The 21,201-nt window shown below is 41.3% G+C and overlaps 2 protein-coding genes across 3 annotated transcripts in view; one reads left to right on the top strand and one right to left on the bottom strand.

Annotated features, from left to right (window-relative positions):
* Nucleotides 1-1,838: 1,838 nt before the first annotated feature.
* On the top strand, nucleotides 1,839-20,185 carry UBXN4 (UBX domain protein 4). 2 transcript variants are annotated; one of them, XM_054208394.1, is made up of 13 exons: nucleotides 1,839-1,991; nucleotides 8,620-8,722; nucleotides 9,590-9,618; nucleotides 10,452-10,570; nucleotides 11,161-11,329; nucleotides 11,779-11,881; nucleotides 13,452-13,506; nucleotides 13,631-13,795; nucleotides 14,590-14,717; nucleotides 15,751-15,853; nucleotides 16,198-16,329; nucleotides 16,696-16,904; nucleotides 19,974-20,185. In XM_054208394.1, exons 1-13 carry the CDS (start codon nucleotides 1,910-1,912, stop codon nucleotides 19,981-19,983), a joined length of 1,407 nt encoding a protein of 468 aa, XP_054064369.1. In that variant the 5' UTR covers nucleotides 1,839-1,909; the 3' UTR covers nucleotides 19,984-20,185. The 2 variants fall into 2 exon arrangements, with proteins under 2 accessions (XP_054064369.1, XP_054064368.1); XM_054208393.1 differs by lacking the exon at nucleotides 19,974-20,185 and adding an exon at nucleotides 17,646-18,288.
* Nucleotides 18,604-21,201, bottom strand: part of LCT (lactase) — a 21,119-nt gene continuing 18,521 nt past the window's right edge. Inside the window, exons 16-17 of the mRNA XM_054208395.1 lie at nucleotides 20,141-20,377; nucleotides 18,604-19,396 (exon numbers count right to left, since the gene is read on the bottom strand). Coding sequence (XP_054064370.1) covers nucleotides 19,188-19,396; nucleotides 20,141-20,377 — 446 coding nt within the window. The 3' untranslated portion in view covers nucleotides 18,604-19,187. The remainder of the gene's footprint in view (nucleotides 19,397-20,140; nucleotides 20,378-21,201) is intronic.

The raw sequence follows: 21,201 nt of genomic DNA, 5'->3' as shown, positions 1-21,201 counted from the left end.
GCTGAATTTGGTTTTGTGTATTCATTTTAACAAACTAGCTGACATTTCCACCAGAGTAACAGATGTAATACACACACAAAGTTTGCCTAAGTCAGACAGAGACATGGCAGCACACCAAGGAACTGAATTCTGGGTAATGCTTCAGCTATCACTTTTATTTATTTCCCAATAAAGCTTTCTACTTACTAGCTACCTGTCCCTCTTCCTAGGCCTACAAATTGAAGACGTACACGCTTTTGCAGAGACACGTGCTCTAGGGTCTCTCAACTCAATTACAGCAGCAGAGGCACACGCAACAGCAGCGACTCAGTGACCCTACAGTTACAGACTTATACTTTTAAAATTGTAATTATTTCAGAATGTAATATAGTTCCTGATGATGTAAAATATTGCACACCCTTGCAAAAGTTACCTATCCAGTCATAAGTAAGCCTTTCCACTTTCACGTTTAAGCAAAACTTTTTCCTTGCTTGAAGTGGTGTAGAAATTTTTGAAAATCTTATTTGCGAAATAATTTCCAAAAAATATGTTGTTCAACACTTCACTCGCCCTTCTCGCAACTTGGCTTCCAATTTAGGGTTTCAAATGAGGTGCAATGGATGTGAACTACAGCTGTTGGGAATGCCATGAGAATTAGTGCAACACATCCAAGTTTGTCATAGAGCTTAAGATACTAATAAACGCTACAATCTAACCTGTTCTTCTACATGCACATGCATAATAGAGATGTCTTTTTGTTCATCTCAAAAAAAATTGTAGTTTCATTTAATACCACCCAGCCTTTGTCACTGTTCTTAAATCTGTTTTGTACAATGAAGAAAGAAAATACAAAAAAAATAATACCATCTCAGCAGAAAATCTATAGTGTTCTAATGGTTACTTCTTAAAGAAACTTGCAGAAGCAGCATACGTGTATGCAAAGTTTACCCAGTGAGGATTAGTGACACGTTTTCCATGTGTTGCATCTTGAGAGGCAAAAGCATTTTTGTACGTTAACATTGATTTGCTTGTTTTGACAATCACTTTATAGCTTTTTTTGTTGTCATTATCCAGAGACTTTTCTAATTAAACTCCAGGTTAAACAAAGCACAACAGTGAAAAGCTTTCCAGGCTGAAAAGACTGTGTATTTTTTGGCCTTCAAATGTTTTAACAGCATCTGCCTCAGCAATATTTACCCAGAATACAGTTAAGAGTCCCAACTGTGTTTCAGAATAAGTGCAGCATTTTTTCCAAAATGTTATCATCAGAGCGCTTGAAGGAAATTGTCCTGTCCTCGTTACTGTGAAATGTCCATCAAAGAGACTGTCTGCCTCCACCAAGGCTGTGCTGTAAACACTGTGCCATCCCTGTCCCACTCCCTCACACAGCCTGGCTCACCAGGCAGCACGGAGGATGTCCCGGCCTCATCCCCTGCCACTCATGGAGGCCCTATGCATGCCACACTCTCTACTTTTAACATATTTAGCATGGATTTCTGTCCAACAGGTACCTCCTCCATCATTTTTCTCCTCTGTCGCACCCTTGACCTTCCCAGGGTGGACGCTGGGGCCGGGGCTAACTGTGCCCATCCTCTCCTCACAGCCCCTCACCGCAGGCGCTGGGTCGCAGGGTCTTTTCTCCCTGCAGTTGCCCCCGAGCCTGCCTCAGCCATTTTGGGGCGGAACAGGGCCGAGCCGCTGCCGTGGAAACACGCGAGGGACCAAGATGGCGCCGCGCTGAAGCGAACTCGCCGCCTCCCCGCGCGCGACCGAGGGGCGGGCACGCGCCGCGCGCGGCCGCCAATCCGAAGGCGCCGTGGGGCCGCGGGCGGGCGGCGCACGCGCGGGGCGGGGCCCGCCGCTGGAGGGGGCGTGAGGCGGCGGCGCAGGCGCCTGGCGGCGGCTGGCAACGGCCGGGGCCCGCGGCATCATGATGTGGTTCGGCGGCTCCATCCCGGCTGCCATCGCCGCCGCCAAGCAGCGGAGTTCGGTCTTTGTCGTGTTCGTGTCAGGTACGGCCCGGAACGGGGCGGTGAGGAGGAGGAAGGGGGGGCGGTGTCGGGCGCCGGGGCCTGCCCGCCCCCGCACTGACACAGCGCTTGCGGCCGCGGGGCCTGGAGCCGCCGCCGCTGCTGAGGCAGGCTTCTGGACGGCCGGGCCGTCCCTCAGGCTTCTCAGGACGTCCCCGGGGTGCGGCGGCGCTGGAGCGGGGCGCAGTGGCCGGCCCCGTGGCGTGCTTCCCCCTCAAGGTGGGCCCGGCCTGCCCGCGGCCCTGTCAGCCGGCGCCGCGCCTTCCCTCGCCCCCGGGCGGAGCTCGCCGCAGGCTCCGCAGCGCCTCGGCCAGCTGTTGGTTCCCCGCCTCCACCTCCCGCCGTGCCGGGATTTCTGCTGTGTCAGTCCCAGTCCCGGCCCGGCCGTGCGGGGCTGCGGAGACTCCCAGCGCCTGGCCGTGCCCTGGCTGCGGGATGTCGGGGTTCTGCGCACCGCTCAGGGGCAGCAAAATTAGCTGCTTCCATGTTTTGCTTTTCCCTTCGTTATATCCTCTCATAAGCCTGCATTCAGGCTTACTGCTGTAAGTGTCCTAGCTGTTTGTGTACACTGTCCTTTGTTTTTCCAGTTCCCTGTACTGTTTGTTCTGTAACTGAATGGTAATTGAACAAACAACAGGCTGCCCAGGGAGGCTGTGGAGTCCCCTACTCTGGAGATTTTCAAGACCCGCCTGGATGCAGCCCTGAGGGATGTGCTTTAGGTAATCCTGCTCTAGCGGGAGAGTTGGACTACATGATCTCTAGAGGTCCCTTCCAGCTCTGAAGATTCCGTGATTCCATGAAACCTATAGAAACGCACATTGTGCGTTGCCTTTCTGTCTGGAAAAATAAGAATGGGTAAAGGGAAAGGAGGACATTAGATGGACTTTCTTCTCGTGTTTTTATGCGTGTGTTGTTTCTTTTGTTTTTAATATTGCCTTAAGTGCTTGTGGCTTGAAGTTTTTCAGATGCCTCATGGGAAAACAAGCACACTAAACGTGTGACTAGCGTTGTTCCCTTAAGAATTACTGAACCATGGGATTTGCTTAGCTTCAAGGAGAAGTTCACTCACAAAGGGGATGTGGACAGAAAAGTAAAGTGCAGTTAAGTTCCTTTGTTGACACAACTCTCCTTATACTTGGAGAACAGCATTTCCTACTGGCTGTCAAGCTGACTGCTAGAAATTGAGATCTTCCCAGCCCACAACATGCTGTGTTGGAGGAGGGGATGGGGCAGTGTATGCAGGCTTTAAGGCAGCATTTTAAAGCCCATGAATCATCATGGCAGGTGGGTGCCGTGATGTGGAAGCCTTGAACCACTGCAATTTTGTATTTTTTTTTAATAAACATACTTTAGTGTGTTTACCTACAGCTCCTACCTGATAGCTCTGTGCCTTCATAGTTAATAATGAGATGATCGTAGTGTGTTGAATAAAATTAAATGGAAAGCCAGGTGGTAAAACAACAAGAAACTTCCCGACAGAGGTGTCGTGCAACACTTGACATCTTCACCTGTGAAACATGTGCTGTGACTTGTGTAAAGGCTGATGTTCCCTCCAACTCCCTACTCAAGGTTAAAAGTTCTCTACTAAATTTCTTCGATGTTTCAGATGCTCTATTTTGGGCTTATGTGGCAAGCTACAGAGGTGGCTTCTGTGAGAAGCTGCTGGAAGCTTCCCCTATGTCTGATACAGGCAATGCCAGACAGCTCCAAGACGGATATCCCTGGCTGGAGCAGGTTTGCTAGCAGGACTTGTGACCGCATGGAAGGGACCCATGCAGAAGAACTACTGCAGCCCATGGGAAGGACTGACACTAGAGAAGTTTGTGGAGGACTGTCTCCTGTGGGGGGGACCCCACACTGCAGCAGGGCAAAAGTGTGAGGAGTCCTCCCACTGAGGAGGAAGGAGCAGCAGAGACAATGTGTGACGAAATGACAGCAACCACCATTCCTTGTCCCCCAGTGCTGCTTGGGGGAAGGAGGTAGAGAATTTAAAATAAAGTTACAGTTGTGAAGAAAGTTATGGTGGGAGGAAGGTGTTTTAAGATTTGTTCTTATTTCTCATGATGCTACTCTGACTTTTGATTGGCAATAAATTTAAATTATTTTTTTTTCCCCAAGTCGAGCCCGTTTTGCCCATAACGGTAATTGGTGAGTGATGTCTTCTTGTCCTTATCTTGACCCACAAGACTTCTGGTGTATTTTCTCTCCCCTGTCCACTTGAGAAGGGTGAGTGATAGAGCGGCTTTGGTGGGCGCCTGGCGTCCAGCCAAAGTTAACCCACCACAAAGATTTTATTTTTTTTAATAGTAATTCGGTACCTGTGAGTATTTTGAACTTGATACATATGTATCAGGGGTTGAGAGTGCACATTGTAACTTATTTCCAATATCTTTTGTGAAATTAAAATTGTACACAAAACAAGCCTTTTCTTTTAGATGCTAATGTAGATTAGGTGGGTATATGGATATGTAGATATAAATAGCGGAGATAAATTTATGATTGCAGGAATGTCACCTAGTTTTTATGTTGTAGTATGCTGTAAGGATTTGTTTTGTTTTGTTCTTACGAGCCCTGAAAAAGGGAGAATGTTACTTCAGGTGGCCATATCTCCAAAATGAAAGAGTTGGAGAGCTCTGCTGAGTTGTGGTCTACCCTAGAACAGTACGATCAGGGCAGCTGACCTGTGGTGGGGCGGATCGCGAAGCAGTTTTGTTACACCTGCTGGGAAAGGGAATCGGGAAGCCCAAGAACATACTTTCCTGCCATGTGTGGAAGCAGGTGTGTTTGAAGGATGCCAAGTGCTGAAATAATAGTCTGTTTTTATGCTAGCAGTGATTGGGTTTGTTGTTTGGGTAGATCCCTGTTTAAAACCGCTCCATTGGCGATGATGGTGGCTTTGAGTCTTTGACTTTGCGCCTACCCATAGGCACTGGAGGCAAGCATTTGAAAGCGGCGTGCTGGGCAGGAAAACATTCTTCCAGAAGTGTTCAGTGTTTCTGTTTTGTTTTGTGCACTTTGTCCAATAATGTATATGGGGAAAAAATTGATGAGAGAAACAGAAAATATAAATTAACTGTAGTTCTAGGGCGGCCACTGTGAAGAATAGCTATTAGATACAGCCTTGACAAAAATTACTGAATTCTGCTAGGTCCATCTCTGTTTGGTTTCTGCTACCATCTGTCTGTCCATCTCTTCCTCTTCACTGCACTTCTCTAAACAGGCACTAGAAAAGGAAGAACTGGATTATTCTTTCTGATTCCTGAATATTTTCCAGTCAAGCAAGGAATAATGTGGCTATTTATCTTAACAATGAGGTGGTATTTGTGGCTGTGATTACATGTTGTTCAACCAGTTTTTTTCTTTAATATTTTTGTTTGCAGCTATAATCATAACATTTTTTTAGTTCAGTTTTTCAAAACATTCATGGCATATTCTGGTGATGCAGTTGTGTAAGCATATTAAAGATCCTGTTGAATTCATGGGAAGTTGCAGTAAAAGGGGTTGCTCCATACTCTCCAGGGAGCATTAGGTGACACGTGTCTGCCTTACAAGACTGATTTTAAATATTAAGGTGAGGTGTTAGATTAGAGGCTTCTGTACACACAAAGCAAGGAAGTTGTGTTTGGGGACCAGACAAGTTACTTTGTGGCATCAAATAATTGCTAGTAGGTTCTGCTGCTGCACAGGGAAGAAATATTCCTGATACTGAAACAGCTCTGGCGAATGTTTATGGTATCTTGATGGTAGCTGTTGTGTAGATGATTTTCCAGCCTGCAGAGTTAAAAAACTCCTCTCATTATTTGAGTTACTAATCTAAAGTTAATTGTTCATTTGATATGAAACCCCCCTCAGGTACTTCCTGTGTTCTGATTGAGATTTTTAACGTTATTCTTTCCACAAGTTAGACATGTTCTGATCGTGGAAAATACCAGACCACTCATAAAAAAGTGCTTTTCAGAAGTGAAGGAGAAAAGAAAAAACTTCAAGCTAAAATGTTTGTGTTTCTTTTTAGTAACATTTGTAGAAACACTTCTTCCTCTGTTCATAACTTTATTTTTAGATTTATTTTTTTTTACAAAGCACTGATCAACAAGTAAGTTTGCAATCAACAAGCTATTTGTTAGTAATTTGTAGCCAAGCTGTATCAAAGCACTTTTCAAGTTAAATATGTGAAATGACGCAAAGGAGGAGGAGGTGAAGAGCTTAATGTCCTGGCTTTCTGTCATTCCAGAATGGGCAATCCTTGCTCTTACTGAGTAGTTACAAAATGTTGGACACTGAGAAGTCAGCTGGGCTTGTCTGTCTCCTCCTGAAAGGAAAACACTTTTCCTTGATGACTGTGTGCTGAGGAACAGGGGAATAAAAGTCCTTTGGCAACTTGTGATGGTTTTGAATAAGTTCCTTGTACAGGAAATAAATCATTGCAGAAAGAGTCTCTTCCAGTTATCTGAATCACTTGAGAAATGATGGATACCTTTTCCCTAGATATCCCTAGGTATCTAATTTACGTGACCAGATGAGCAAGAGTGACTGCGAATTGTGTACAGGTCTTTCTGCTAAGTGAAATAAAGCGATGCTTTTGTTTGAGAAACATAAGAAATCTGAGGGTCTTGGGAATTAGAATTCCCAGGCAGTTGTGATAGCTCAGTGTTTAGCAGAATTATGAATTATGTCAAGTTGTGTTCGGCTTGACCTCTTGACTTTTTTGATGCTTTTCCTGTGACCTGGCAGTTTTCACTTCAGGATAGAATTACTACTACAAAAAAAATGAACCTTAACTGCTAAATGAGAAAGGGTTATCAAAACAAAAAGACATAAGAGAATAAGCAACTATTCTGTGCGTTGTCGCAATATTAAACTGTGCTTCATGGCACAGAGCTTTATAAAATGTGAGTTATCAGCATTCTCATTCATGGGTCCCATCTCAGGGACTGTACTGTGAACACTCTCTGACCTGTGTGTGTCTTTCAGCATTCTTTTTGTACAGCAGTTGTTTATATGGAAAAGTTAGTGTTAGGCAAGTATTTAGATATTTTTAGTAGCCTAATCGGATGAGCACATGTCCTTCTGAAAAAGTGTGTGGTGAAGCAGCTGCCGATCTCTAAGCATTTGGAAATGGGGGAGGAGGAGGAGGCTAAGCCACCCTTGGCAGAACAGCTGCACCCATTACCCGCAGTTGGAAGCACTGCACTTGAAGGAAGAGAAAAGGTTCCTGCATAAAATATCCTAAACGTGTACTTGCTTCTGTAGAATAATAGTAACAGACATGAATGCTTTCTTACTTGCTCCAATACTTCCAGGGAAAAATCAATACGTGTGGTTGGAAAACACTTTTCCAAAATAGGTGTATTTTTGATACATGTGTCTACGAGAAGAATTGTAGCCACACGATCATGGCCTTAAGACGGCAGTGCTCCACCAGGGGACTCCATGTATAACTCCTGATCTTTAACAAGTGAAAAATGCTGCATGAAATGGCAACTGGCGCAAACAAATGGTTTGTTGTTGTCATTGAATAATGGACTACTATACTTCTATACTTGTGACTCAAATTCTTCATCAAGAGTACAGACAATTCCAAGCTGCTAGGAAGTAATGCAGATTGAAGATAAACAAATGGTTGCAGGCCAATTTACTTCTGGAAAGGTGGTTAATATTAGTTGGAATCTATTTATTAACCCTCATCCTCACTAAACTAGTGCTTTGGAAGATAAAAGTATGATTGATGTGTTTCATTTGATTAAAATAACACTTCTGAATCTGTGTCCCTAGAGCATCTTTTCAGTTTCCCTTACTTAAGTAGCTCCTCTTCTACTGTTATTCTTGTTCTTCTGTGCTCCTCACTCCTTTTCCTCCCCTCCTGCTGCTACTGTTTACGTCAGCAACTGGAGTACAAAACTAAGTTACAAATAATCCTGCAAATAAATGTTTCTTGGTTTGTTTTTGTTGTTTTGTTTGGTTTGGTTTTTTTAACACCATCAAACTGTGAAACATTGTCTGCTGAATTACATACTTACAAGGAGTGGAAAATACAGTTTTACCTATTAGCAGCTGGTGTACCAATATGTAATTAAATTTATAATGAGGGGTAAGCAGCAGATAGTTTTAGCATGTTAACATGTCAAGCTTAGTGTCAGGGAGAAGCAATGGTTCCCTCTGTGCTGTGGGGTTTCCTTGCATGCTATGAGTATATTGAAGCAAAATACTAAAGCATAAGCATACACACTGTAATATGAAAATGAAGTCCATTGCTAGTTGTGCAATTAGATGATGCAATCAAGCCAATCTTCAGACTTGCCATGACCTCCGGTTCCTCTGTGTGGTCCAGTCCCTTCTGCTCCCTTGGACCAGCTCACCATGCAATTGAATGACCGCAAAAGCTATGCACTTGCTGGCTTGGGAGGATTTTTTGTATATTAGGTTTTTGGCATGTTAGCAAAGCGAATCAGATGGAGTGAATTGTCTCCAGACTATCCAAAAAAATGGTAAACTGACTTGAAAATAATTGTGAGAGTGTCTTTCAAAGGTGATTTCAAGCAGTTGAAGCAAAGTTGACCAGAGACGGTAGTTTGTGATGGGTTTAGCTTCATGCATGTGCTATATCTTGCAGGTGAGGATGAACAATCTGCTGAGATGGCTGCAAGGTGGGAAGATGAGAAGGTGACTGAAGCTGCCTCAGATGGTTTTGTTGCTATCAAAATTGACACCAAAAGGTTTGATTCTATTTTAGTTCTGTCTCTTATACAATATTTCATTGATGATGATGAGAGTAAGAGGCTTTTGAAGTCCTCACCCTGATTTGGAGGTAGCCTAAATATAAGGTTCCAGAACATAAGTTAATTCAGTATTCCTGAAGCCGCTAGAGCCTGAGAAAATTCCAAATTTCAAAATTTACTATTGTGTTCTGCAGACTATTCATTGCATATTTCAGTACTAGTAAAGGAATGCTTGAGGCTGTCTTTTTTTCAACAGGAAGAGACACAAAAGTTATGTAAAAAAGCTGGAATCAAAATGCAAGTACTCTTGAGGCAGTTCTTGATTTGCCAAGTTACGTAATAAATTTTAAAACTTTCATGAATTCAGAAAGATAAAAATCTGTAAAGCCCTAGAGAAAATGTGTTTGTCTCTATTGTAACACATAGAATAGAGAAGCATTGAAGTTCTTGGGTAAATTACTCAGCTCTTTATGTTATGTTTAAGCGTTCCAGTCCATGTGCAGGAAGTGCATTGACATTTCCCAAAACAGCATTATTTTGAAATGCTCTATAGACGTTTTATTAGACTTACTATATTACTTGCATTCAATAGACTAGACGTCTTTTCCCTGAATTGCTTCTTAGTACTGTTTCCCTAAATCTTATGTAGTCAACTGTGATAACCAAGGATTGTCACCATGTCAATCAACACTTACGCAAAATGTTAATGAGAAGATGCCATGCAAATTTGCCTTTAGCTTTCTCTCGAGTATTTAAATAGTTTTGGGTGTGGTAGTAGGACAGTTATTTTTATGATGAAAGACTTAATCTGAAGTTGTTGCAAAGTGATTGCTCCTCCTAAATTAATCTTTTCTTTTTAAACAGTGAAGCATGCCTGCAGTTTTCTCAAATTTGTATCCTTTGAGTTCAGTTTAGATGCTACATTATGATTACAGATAATTGTTCTTTACATGTTAATACTGTTCTTAAGACAAATACTTACAAGCAAGATTATTAAATACACTTCTTATGGCACAAAAATAAGTAATAAACTATGTAGTTAAAAGATACCATCTATGTGTTCAACTTACTGTCAATTCTTAGAGAAAGTGAACGAGTTGTTTGGGGTTTTTTTAATGTTAATCCTATTTAATTCTCCAAACAGAAAATTATCCAAAGCTTATGTAAACAAAATAACCCATTGGTATTACTAATCAGTATTAGAAAGCAAGCAAACAATGCTTTAAATTATTAGCAGGAGTTCAGAGTTACAGAGGAGGAAGAATGTGTAGGGGACTGGGTTCTATCAGGTAGACAGGTATGAAGTTAGGTAAACGTCTGCCTGCCTTAAGTAGGTGGCTGCATGTAGCTCAGGAATTCTGTATGATGCCAGGAAATGGAATTTAGTAGCTTTGGTTTTCTTGATGCTGTAAAGAATTCATTGTTGTGTACATAACGTGTTGTCTCACAGTAAAACAAAATCTTTCAAGTCAAAGCATAATCGGTTGTCAGGTATGTGTGTGCTGGAGACAAATATTTTGGCTTAAACCATTTCAAAGAAAAGAAGAAATGCTAATCGGTTGTATGTAATGTTTTCCAGCATTTTTGTTAGCATCTACTGACTACTGATGGCCAGATGGAGATAGAGTATTGGACTAGAAGCTTCTGTAGGAGGGACTTCTGCTTTTCCTTTTAAAATTACTTCATAAACTTTTGTCATTTGTTACCCTTAACTGTTGCTGTGCAGATCCTGTAGTGTGCGTTCCATCCAGTTTTTTTATAGGAGACAATGGAATCCCTTTGGAAGTTATTGCTGGCAGCATTTCTGTTGAAGAGCTCGTTACCAGAATCCATAAAGTTAAACAGGTAGTGCTTGCTAACAGACTGGATATCTCAGGTTGAGTCGGATACCACATGCTTAAGACAGGACACGTCCCTGGCGCTTAGCATGTGCCTTGGGGAGGTAGGAATTACTGGTTCTGTATCCTTCCAACAACAGAATCTGCAAACTTAAGTTCATTACACAAATTGAAGAGGCTTGAAAGCACAGTGCAGAAGTGGTACGGTATTTTTTTGTTTCACAGATTGTTCTGGATCATGTATGAAACACCTACGGTATTGAAGAAATATGTCAAGAACTCTAAACTGAAATAACATACCGATTACTCTTTCAGTTCATATGTGGTTTTGTAATATTGTTTCATAACGTGGATTTATAAAATTATGCTATGGAACATAACATAACTGTAGATAGTTTTATCACTTTGATTCCAAGTGTAAGACTAAAATTAGGAAAAAATATGAAATGACTGCATCATACTCAACAATATGTGATAATTTTAGTTTTATATTTTAAATAGGGCTGATTCTCCAAAAATAGTTTAGTCTTGACCTGTGAGCCTGTAGAAAATATTCAAAGTTTCATAATCTCATTTCCCCCCCCCCCAATTTCTTAGATGCACAGAGTAAAAGGGCAGCCTTTGGAAAATGGAAGTCAGTCATCTGCTCCCTGTCCCTCTTCTCAACCTGATGGTGCTTCAGAAAATACACAATCCAGAGCAGTAGAGTTTTGTGAGTCTCCTGAGTCTGTTATGTCTGAGACAATAAGACCTTCTGTTGGTAATGGTTAGTATTTTTACACAAATGCTAGCTAATTTGCTTTTGAAGTAGTTTTCCGTTTCTTAAATTGTTATATGATGGTACATAAAAGGCAATATATTGAGTGGACTTGTTGAGGAAAAACTTGGATATCCCAGAATGCCTCTTGCAAGTCTAGAGGGAAGATAACTTGTCATTCTGCTCAGTTTTAATGAGTGAGAAATCTATGGCTTATAATACACTAAAAATTGTGTATGCTGTCTTGAAGTAGGATTCAACTTAAAACGTTTCTTTGGGTCAGTAATCTGAAACCAAAATGGGGGGGGGGCGGTGTCTAAATAGCAGAACCTGGTATCTCCTTGAGGTATCCTAGTTGCTGCAAATTATGGCTAACAATGAGCATGATATTTTTTCGTGATAAGAAATATACCTTTTATTTTTCTCATATGCATTACTTTCTCATAAATCACTTGAAGATGGAGCAAATTCAGGTCAAGCAAACCAGGAGGCAACTAATTCTTCAGATGAGCAAGCGAGTGCTGCTCGGCCTGTGAATGATCTTACACTCAAAGTAGAAAGGTAAGTTGTCTTTTGCAGACTTCCTAATGTGTTGTATTTGTTTCCCAGGAGGCAGTTCTGTTGGTTTGGGGGTCAGTTTTTTTGAACAAACAGGCTTAATTACAAGGTATTTGGTGCTTATTCTGTTATAATCTGGCAAACATTTCTGCGGTCTTATTTTTGTTTAGATGTCTGTGATAATACTAGGGTTGATACGAAACCAGTCTTTAAATTAATGTTATTTTTCATGTAGTCTGAAAGAAAAGGGTAATCTGGAAAACTAAAAATGTTCTCCTTGCTTTGAAGTAAGTTGAATACAGACAATTTGTTTGCTGCAAAAATTTTGAAGGAGTTAAAACATTGAACTGAAAGCACTTGATACTGGGGTAATAAAGTGCTAACCTAGTTTTTGTACACAGATGCCATCTTATTTCTTTTTCTTGTCTATTTGATGACTGTTTGGAGTCTAGGCATATTGAAAATGCCACAGGAATTCTATTCTGAGACTCTTGTTTTGATCAGTGAAGAGTAATGAGGTCTGATGAGCAATGCTAGTTCTAGTATTTTAAAGTATGGTGACCAGAAACATCTGGTTCAATACATCGTTCATTCATTAAATTGATTGTTTTTAAATGCAAGTTTTTGTGTATAAACTTGTTTTTAGCATCTGTAAAGCTGATACTATTTGTAATATCTTATCTAAAACCAGTAACACGTACTTAGTAAATAGGATTATTTACACTGCTAAAATATGTTTTAAAACTTTTTCATGTTTAATTTCAGTTTTCTTCCAAAGTTGTTGGATAATAACTTTTTACTTACCACTGATAAGAAAACACAGTCAGTATTTTAATATAAATACCAAAGTTCCTTTCTAAAATGTGTGTTAAATTAGGCCATATTTGCATATATCTACAGCATTTCTTTCAGTGGAAAAAAGAGGCAAAGCTCTGCAGTAATTACCAGTTTCTTTTTAAAGAAGCAAACCAGCTATGATACAAACAAAATTTTTCTGATTATCTGACTTCTCATGTTGTTTGGTCATGCCTGCCTTTTCCACAGACTTAAAATATATTGTAAATTACTATGGGTTTTTTGAGTCAGTCCTTATTCTAAGGCACCTTTCTGGGTAGATGAGAGAGGTGCATGTGCATCTATGTCAGCGCAATATATTATTTGCGTTCCATTTTAGGAAGCAATGTGCAGAAGAAACCAGATGGCTTAAATAGCTAAGAAGGGATTGAGATTTCGTGTTTCTGTTACCACAGATCATAAATAGTATTTGCTTACTGTATGTCTTTAGAAGTTGGTTCAACAGTAAGAACATGTAAGATTCTTCATTTACTGAGTGGAAGAGGACAGACGGAATATGTTAGAACTCCATTAAAAGTTGAAAACTAGGTGGTGAATCACCACCTCATCTTTTTATGGATAGTACACCCGCATGTGAATGAATCATTACTGTTAGACTGGGTATTAGCACTGTCTTACAGTTCATTTTCATGCGTTCAGTTCTTCTGTGTTTGCAAATGCTTTATGAAAATTGCAGATACTGCAATTTAAAGACTTTTCACTTTATTCTTAAATTTAGAATAACAAAAAAGCTTGAAGAAAGACGAGAAGAGAAGAGGAAAGAAGAAGAACAGGTAACACGAAGATGTAAAACTGCTTGCAATTTTTTTTATACCCTTATTTGTATAAATGCGTAATTCCTTCTCTTGTCCAAGGCAATTTTGTGATCCAATTTTTATGTCTCTGTTGTTTATTCAGAAAGAAATTAAGAAAGAAATTGAACGGAGAAAAACTGGTAAAGAAATGTTGGAGTACAAAAGACGACAGGAAGAAGAATTGACAAAACGTATGTTAGAGGAAAGGAACAGAGAAAAGGCAGAAGAGAAGGCTGCTAGAGAGCGTATAAGACAACAGATTGCAATGGTAAATTTTTCATTTTGGAAGATTGTTTGCTGCTTCTCTCTCACAAGGACCACTGGTGCACTAAAAAGATACGTTTTCTCGTTCCGTGAAACTTCAAAAGATTGTAAATTTTCCTGTTTGGAATCCTGTGACCTTGTATTGTAACAATTAATGTGTTTGGGGTTTATATAGCATCTCCCATGTATAAAATTAAGCTTTTCCTTTCACATTAATGATCTTTTCTATCTGAATGAACATACCAACTTTTCTATCACATTGCTTGAGTCCAGTGGAGAATTATCATTTAAACATAAAAATAATTGCAATTTAAGCATAGTTCTGGAACGGAATCAAGGGGATATTTAATTGTGGAATACGCAGAAGAACACTGATCTCAGACTGGTTGTGAGGATTATGTTCTAAGTTTGTGTGTGTGTGTGTATATATATATGTGTACATATATGGATATATAAACAGTTCGTAACAATCCCTCCTCATTGTCAGGTTTTGGCCTAGAACACTTAGTACTGTAATCGTGTAACTTGTCATAAGATTTTTCCCTTTATCTTTACTGGAGTGTTAAACTTGCATGGGAAGATCATCTATTAACAACTATTTGCATGAAGTGAATCACTGAAAAGTGTCGTCTTGGCTAATGACACGAGATTGTGCAGTTTGGCAGTGAATAATTCTTTGCATCACTACTGTCTTTTCTCCTTGTCGGGTACTGAGTACAGATCATAGGCCTCTGATTTAATGAATATTAAGCTACAATTTGTGGTATAAATTAAGGTTTGTGTTTGGTCCTTTCACAGGATCGTGCTGAGAGAGCAGCTCGCTTTGCAAAATCGAAAGAAGAAGCAGAAGCTGCAAAAGCTGCAGCTCTTCAGGCTAAACAGGCTGAAATAGAGGCCAGAAAAGAAGCATCTCAAAAGGAGCGAAGGTGAGTTCCTGTAGAAAAAGGAATTTATATTCTTGTGGAGAAAGGTAAAGAAACTTCACATAAATTTTTAAGAGATTTAGTGTACATCATAATCTATTAATTGATGCCATGTTGAACTGTTTAAATAGTGGCATAAAAAGATGTCTTTCTTTTATATTATTTATTTGTAGCTATTTACATGAATATTATGTTCTCTGGTAACTTTCATCCTTTTGACATTCCTGATTATGAAACGCTAACCACCTTTCTTTGTGTGTTATTTTAGTTAGAAAAAGCTTTTATATGTCTGATCTTTGATTTAAATACCAGCTGTAACGGGGCTAGGTGGGGAACTAATAAGGTGAGAATGTGATAGATAATGACTAGGCAGAATGACTAGACAATGTCAGAACTGCACTGAGGAGTGTGGTGCTGGCCCAGCTGTTTGTCTGTGCATGCAATTAGCTTGGATTCAGCTCATCAGCTGTCCGTGTCAGAGCTGTCTCCTGCTCAGCCCAACACTGCTGTTCTGAGACATATTCTAACCCGTACAGACCTTACGTGGAGTTACGGAGCCACAGCAAGTCTAGCGCTGTACCTGAGAGAGGTCAAGTATGGGCGTAGCAGCCTGTGCTGGTGTTGAAGCTCGAGCAGTAATGCTGGGCCGTAGCTAGTTGAATATAGAATTACTTGCCAAGCCAGCTTAGATGTCTGTGCCCTCGTAATACAACTTCTTGAAAAAAGAGCAAATGTAATACAGGCTACACAAAAGAAATATGGGTTATCTTTCATTCATCTATTCATTTCTGCATGATTGCAGTGTCTGGTTTGAATGATGATGGGTCTTGGACTCTGATTAAAAACCAGAGGAGATGCGTTGTGAGATATGAGCAGGTAGTTAGAAGCTGTGGATCCAAACTTATAAGCCATCTGCACTACCATAAGTAGGATGACTGTTCTGCTCTTCCACATTTCAATACTGCCAAGCTAAATGCCCAGGAGCGTTTGTCTGTGTCTGTTCATGTTCTGACTGACCCTGTTACATGTCCTGCAGTGCAATAGCCAGGATTCAGTTCCGCCTCCCAGATGGATCTTCCTTTACTAACCAGTTCCCATCTGAAGCACGACTGGAAGAAGCAAGGCAGTTTGCTGCACAGGTAAATTGGTGGTTCCTTTCCTACATGCTGATTACAACTTGGTGTAGCATCAACTAGTTGTTGATCGTGGTGGAATTGTCATCAACTGCTTTCCTTTTTTGTTTATTTGAAGGGGGTTTTGGTAGCAGCCTTTTCCAGTGCCACCAGCTGCCTTTGTATTACTGCAGCATATCATTAGTTAGAGATAGTAGGATATGAAAAATCTTAATTTCTCTATGTGAATGTGATTGATAGCTTGATACAGAAATCTTGGGTCAATGCGGCAAGGTATACTTAACTGGCAAATCTGCAGTTGTTTGAAAGGGAAGAGTCACAAATAACATGTTTTCTCTATATTTTCCCAGACGGTTGGTAATGCTTATGGCAATTTTTCACTGGCAACAATGTTTCCCAGAAGGGAGTTTACCAAAGAAGATTATGGAAAGAAATTACTGGAACTAGAGTTAGCACCCAGTGCTTCGGTGGTGTTGCTGCCGGTAGGTGTTGGGTTGCTGTTTGTTTGCTTTTCGTTTCCTTGCAAACGGCAGTACTGTAGCTGGATATCTGCTATTAGTCAACCATGATAATATTTGGCTTGAATTTTGGTCTTTTCTGTGTCTAAGACAGATGGCAAAATTACTTTAATTTTTGTCAGGAGTGATTTGGAGGAGGGCTTTTTCTGAAGCAGATAAACGGTGGTATAGATATTTGTCCAATGTGTAACCAAAGGAGTTCGCTTCTGTCTCCTGAGCTGCTTCTAAATTATGGATGAAATACTCTGTCTACAAGAGCGTGACTTTAATGTCTGACCAGTTTGCTTTATGTATGACCAGCCTGACCAGTTTGCTTTGCTTTATGTCCAGGCGGGAAGACCTGCTACTTCTGTTGTTCAGGCTTCAGGCAGTGATCTGTGGAAGTTCTTGGGCACAATACTTTATCCCCTCTTAGCAGTTTGGAGATTTATTAGCAACTTCCTGTTCACAAGTCCACCCCCCTCCCAGTCTACTATGAGATCAGGTCATCAGCAAGACCATTCAAATCCTTCAGCGTCTAGCAGCGTGGAGCAAAGCAGGTAATCAAAACTCATCAAGGCAGCTATTTTTCAAACTGCTTGTGAATTGTTTTCACCGTGTAGTAGGGAACCGAACTTCATCTGGCTCTTAACTGCTGCCTTCTCTTTGCAGTTTCTGGCCACCACCCTTCCATCTGCTTAAAAGGGACAGCCTGGTGGCTGGTAAACTGCATGGCAGCTCTGACTAGGATTTCTGATGAGGATTTCTTGTTTTTTATGCCTGTGATTAAGCAAGATCCTTACTGTTTGCTTCAGTTTCCAGTTAGAGTAGCAAAAGCATTGTCTCGCAGTCACTTATGAATAGGGAATTGAGCTGTAACTACAACTGTGGGCTTCACTTGATACTGTTTGGGAGATAAACGTTTGCAAAATTAGTTGTCAAACTGTTACAGTGTGGTTGTACAAGAAACCCAAGCAACTGCAGTCTGATTTTGATGGGTAAGGCTTTGTGTTGCCAAGAGGATGAGAGCTCTGCTGTCCTGGAGAGCCGCTGGGCCGTTTCACGTGAAGCAGCCATAACAGGGCCTTTCCAGGGCAAGTGAGACTCTGGCAGTTTGTCTGACTGCTAAATGACAATTTTTCAGCTGGGTGTTGCTTCCCAAGGAAACAAAGGGCTGATGAAGAAAACTATTATTGGGGATAAGAGAAGGAAGGATGCATGATTTGCATTTATTGCATTTGCTTCTCTTGTGTAATTATGACTGGGGAAACTGTCAAACCTCGCTGTCATTTGTACCCTAGGCAAGCAGTCAGGAAACGAGTAGTGGAAAAGCGGGGGGAAGACTTCAAAAAAGAAGGCAAAATATATAGACTGAGGACTCAAGATGATGGAGAAGATGAAAACAATACTTGGAACGGAAATTCTACACAACAAATGTAGTTTTGAGTAACTGCAGTAATCACTGTCTGGCGCTTTCTTTTTTTTTTTTTTTTTTTTTTTCTTATGTGATCTAAGTCAACTAAAGCTTCTGGACAAGTGGGGCTTATTTTACACTGACTGAATTACTTAATTCTTTTCCTGCAGTGGAGTATGGAATAAAGTCACCGAAGTCAGAAAAATCAAGTGGGTGTGGCTGAGGCCTAGAAGCAAAGTGTTAAAAAGACTGAAAATCTCCGTCAGCTTTCATAATCATTACCCTACTGCCATAGGAAGGCACTTTTTAATCTATAAATATTCTGCTATATAAATTTAAGGGCCAGATATATTAATATAAAGGTCATGGTAGGCAATGACTGATTAAAATGAGGGTTTCAGAAGCACTATAAGTAGCAAATCAGGTAACTAATTTATGTTTAACTTTTTTCTTGCTTCTGCAACTGCAAGCAAAACCTTGTAGTTTTTAATTCCCCAAGCACTCAATAAACTATTTTCCAGAAAACATAACTATCTTCTCTCGTAAAGTTCCTCTGAAGTACTTGTGTCCCAAAGAAGCAAGCAGTTAGGGTCATATATTGAAACTTAAAATATAGCGGACAAACTTTTTATTTCAGTTTAAATGACCTCACTTGGGCCTTTTTCCTATTCAGATCTGAAATAGTGTTTTGGGTCCAGGCGATGATGGTACAGGAAGAAAGAAGATGGGTCCTTATCGGATAAAATGGAAATGTTGTTACCAGTGGGCTGCAGCACAGGAACCTGAAAGAATTTCCTTTGGAGGAGGAAGGGTCGTAGCCTTCCCCCCCCCACTGTACCAACTGTGCATCTCAGTGTTAGAGACATTTAATTAAGTGTCACACTCTGTTCAAATGTGAAGGCATAGTACTAGGGCCACTTCCGTTTTATTTTTTTTATAATTTATGATACATAATTCAAAAAAATACATGAAATAAAGTTGGGGGGGACAATCTGTACAGTAGCTGCACTAGAACAGTACATTCTCCTAGCCCCGTTTTCACCAGTACAGACACTAACTTATCTCAGAAGCACTAAGAAGCAGGGGAGCTCCCTCAGAGACCTGCATCATCCAGGGGGAGATGGTGAAGTGAGAACAGATGAAAGCTCCAGTTCAGAATCCCTATGCAGATAGGAACAAGCAATTGTACTTTTGTCTTTAAGAAATCACAGTAATAATGCCTGGGGAGAAAAGAGAAAGTTATCATAGAAAAGAAAATTGCTTTTGTATTTTAAAGTTCAGTATTAAAGTATTTTGAACAAAATGATGAGGAGCCATCTCTAAGGCAAGACACACAGTTGCAGTAATACAAGCAGGTTTCTCTTCCTGGTGCTATAGGCTTTTTTAATAAAAAAACCAAAACAAAAAAAAACTTAAGCAAGTGGAAACTTTACAGTTTATGAAGTTCTGTGGGTGATCGTTTACGGGATCTTTTGGATAATTTTCCATATTTAAATGCAAGAAGAGCCAAGCCCAACACTCCAACTGCAGAAAGAGCAAAAAGCACGTATAGCGCTATTTCTGCATTTTGTGATGTTAACTCCAATCCCAAAAAGCGCACGCTGTCGGCTGGTTCTGGGGCCGTGTCTGTGGGTGTCACTGTCCCTGGGAAAACAATAAGAAATCATTAGTACACAGCCTGGGCTCAGCGCTTCCATGGACACAGGTGCACTGCTGCCTCCTGCCTCTACAAGCTTGCCACATGGCTTTGCAGTACGCTGGCGGTAGCTGGAATTCTTTGGGATCGGTGATTTACACAATTCTAGCTCAGACTAAAAGCACAACTGAGGCTCGTAGTGTAACTCCCGAGACTCCAGGAGTGGTGAGTCGTCTCTGGCAGCTGTGGTCAGCCCAAAAAGATGATAAAAATGATTATTTAAAAACCCCGCCCTAGCACTGGTTGCTGTTCAATGTACTCCTCTAGTTCAGAGAATGTAAATGACAAAAGAATATTTCCAAAGGCTTACCCAAAACACAGATTCATATAAAGTATTAAAAACTGTTCAGAAAAAATGATGTGGTAATGCTGAATGTGTGTGCTTTGGAAAACATCTTAGGCAGTTCTGTTCATCAGAGAAAAGTAGAACAGAATAACTTTTTTGCTGCATTTTGGAGATGGGCACGTATTGAGGTGCTATCGCACAAAATTTAGTCCTTGTTTGGGTTTTGCGTGCAGAAGCGACTGAATGGCTTCAGTCTTAACGAAGACTGATGTGTGCTGCTGGAGCCCTTAAAAAGAATATTGCAGAAAATGGTGGTGTCCTTAAAGACTACAAGTGACGGAAATCTTTTGGGATTAGAATCAGATAGAGACACAAGCAGGGTTTCTGCTGCATCGCTTACCTTCAGGCTCCGGTTCCAGACAGGGATGTGGGCCCGTTGCTGGGTCTGGAAACCCGTTGCAGTTTATGATCTGCGAGTAAAACCTGGCAGAGGCCTTGGGGCGCCGCGGCAAGTTGGGGTCTGTGAAATTCACGTGATATAACCCGAACCTTTCGTCGAAGCCCATTGCCCACTCGAAGTTGTCCATCAGCGTCCACGCGGTGTAGCCTCGCAAGTCGACGCCGTCAAGCACAACGGCTGTTACCAGGACCAGAGCAGACAGGTTAGTTTGCAGCTGGGTGACAAGGAGGTGTCACCACTAGGCCAGCAGTGGCATGAAGGTGCTCCAGGACGCAGCGGCAGGGTGCTGGGTGCAGTGAGGTTATTGCCTCATCGGTTTCACTGTCCCCATTCCCACCTCCCCCGTGTGTTGCCTTAGCTCAGTTGCTTTGAGGTAGTTCAGCTGCCACGTTACAGCTAACGCGCAGCCCGGGTAGCTCAGTCAGCCTGCCGGGACTGAAGGCTGCTCTTCTCTGCCTCAAAAATCAAAGCTTTTGCCCAATAAACAAGGGGTTAGGAACAGAGAAGAAAAGCCATTAACACGCAACTGTTGCTTAAACAAGCGCTTGTTGGGCCTCGCTGCTGAAAGGCAGTAAACGAGCACTTTTGGACCATCTGGCCAGCAGCTCCCAGTACATCAGAGAAGCAAACCGAAAAAGCCCTTCCCCCATGTTGCTTGACCATTGCTGTAATTGAAACCAGTTTGGGGTTTGGTTGGGGTTTTTTTTGGTTAGTTGGATGCAGTTTTTAGACACAGCAGTAGTCAAACTAGAAGTCAAAATAGCTACTCATCAAGCAGTAGCGCCTTCTCTTGCCAGAGGCAGCTATACAGGGACAGTTACCCTCCTAAACCCAGGGTTTGTTCTTCCTTCAGATGCCCTTGCCCTGCAGCGTGGTGACTGTCCGTGGGCAGTTTCTGCTACCCCCAGAGGCTCGCAGGAATGGACGCAGAATAAACCCCTGCGCACGTGTAAATTGCAAGTGTGAGGGCAGTTGTCTTGCAGCTCTTCACAACTTGCTTT

Source organism: Rissa tridactyla, chromosome 7 (genome assembly GCF_028500815.1).
Source record: "Rissa tridactyla isolate bRisTri1 chromosome 7, bRisTri1.patW.cur.20221130, whole genome shotgun sequence".
NCBI lineage: Eukaryota > Metazoa > Chordata > Aves > Charadriiformes > Laridae > Rissa > Rissa tridactyla.
Note: the sequence above shows the minus strand (reverse complement) of the source record. Positions and strands in the feature narration are given on the sequence as shown.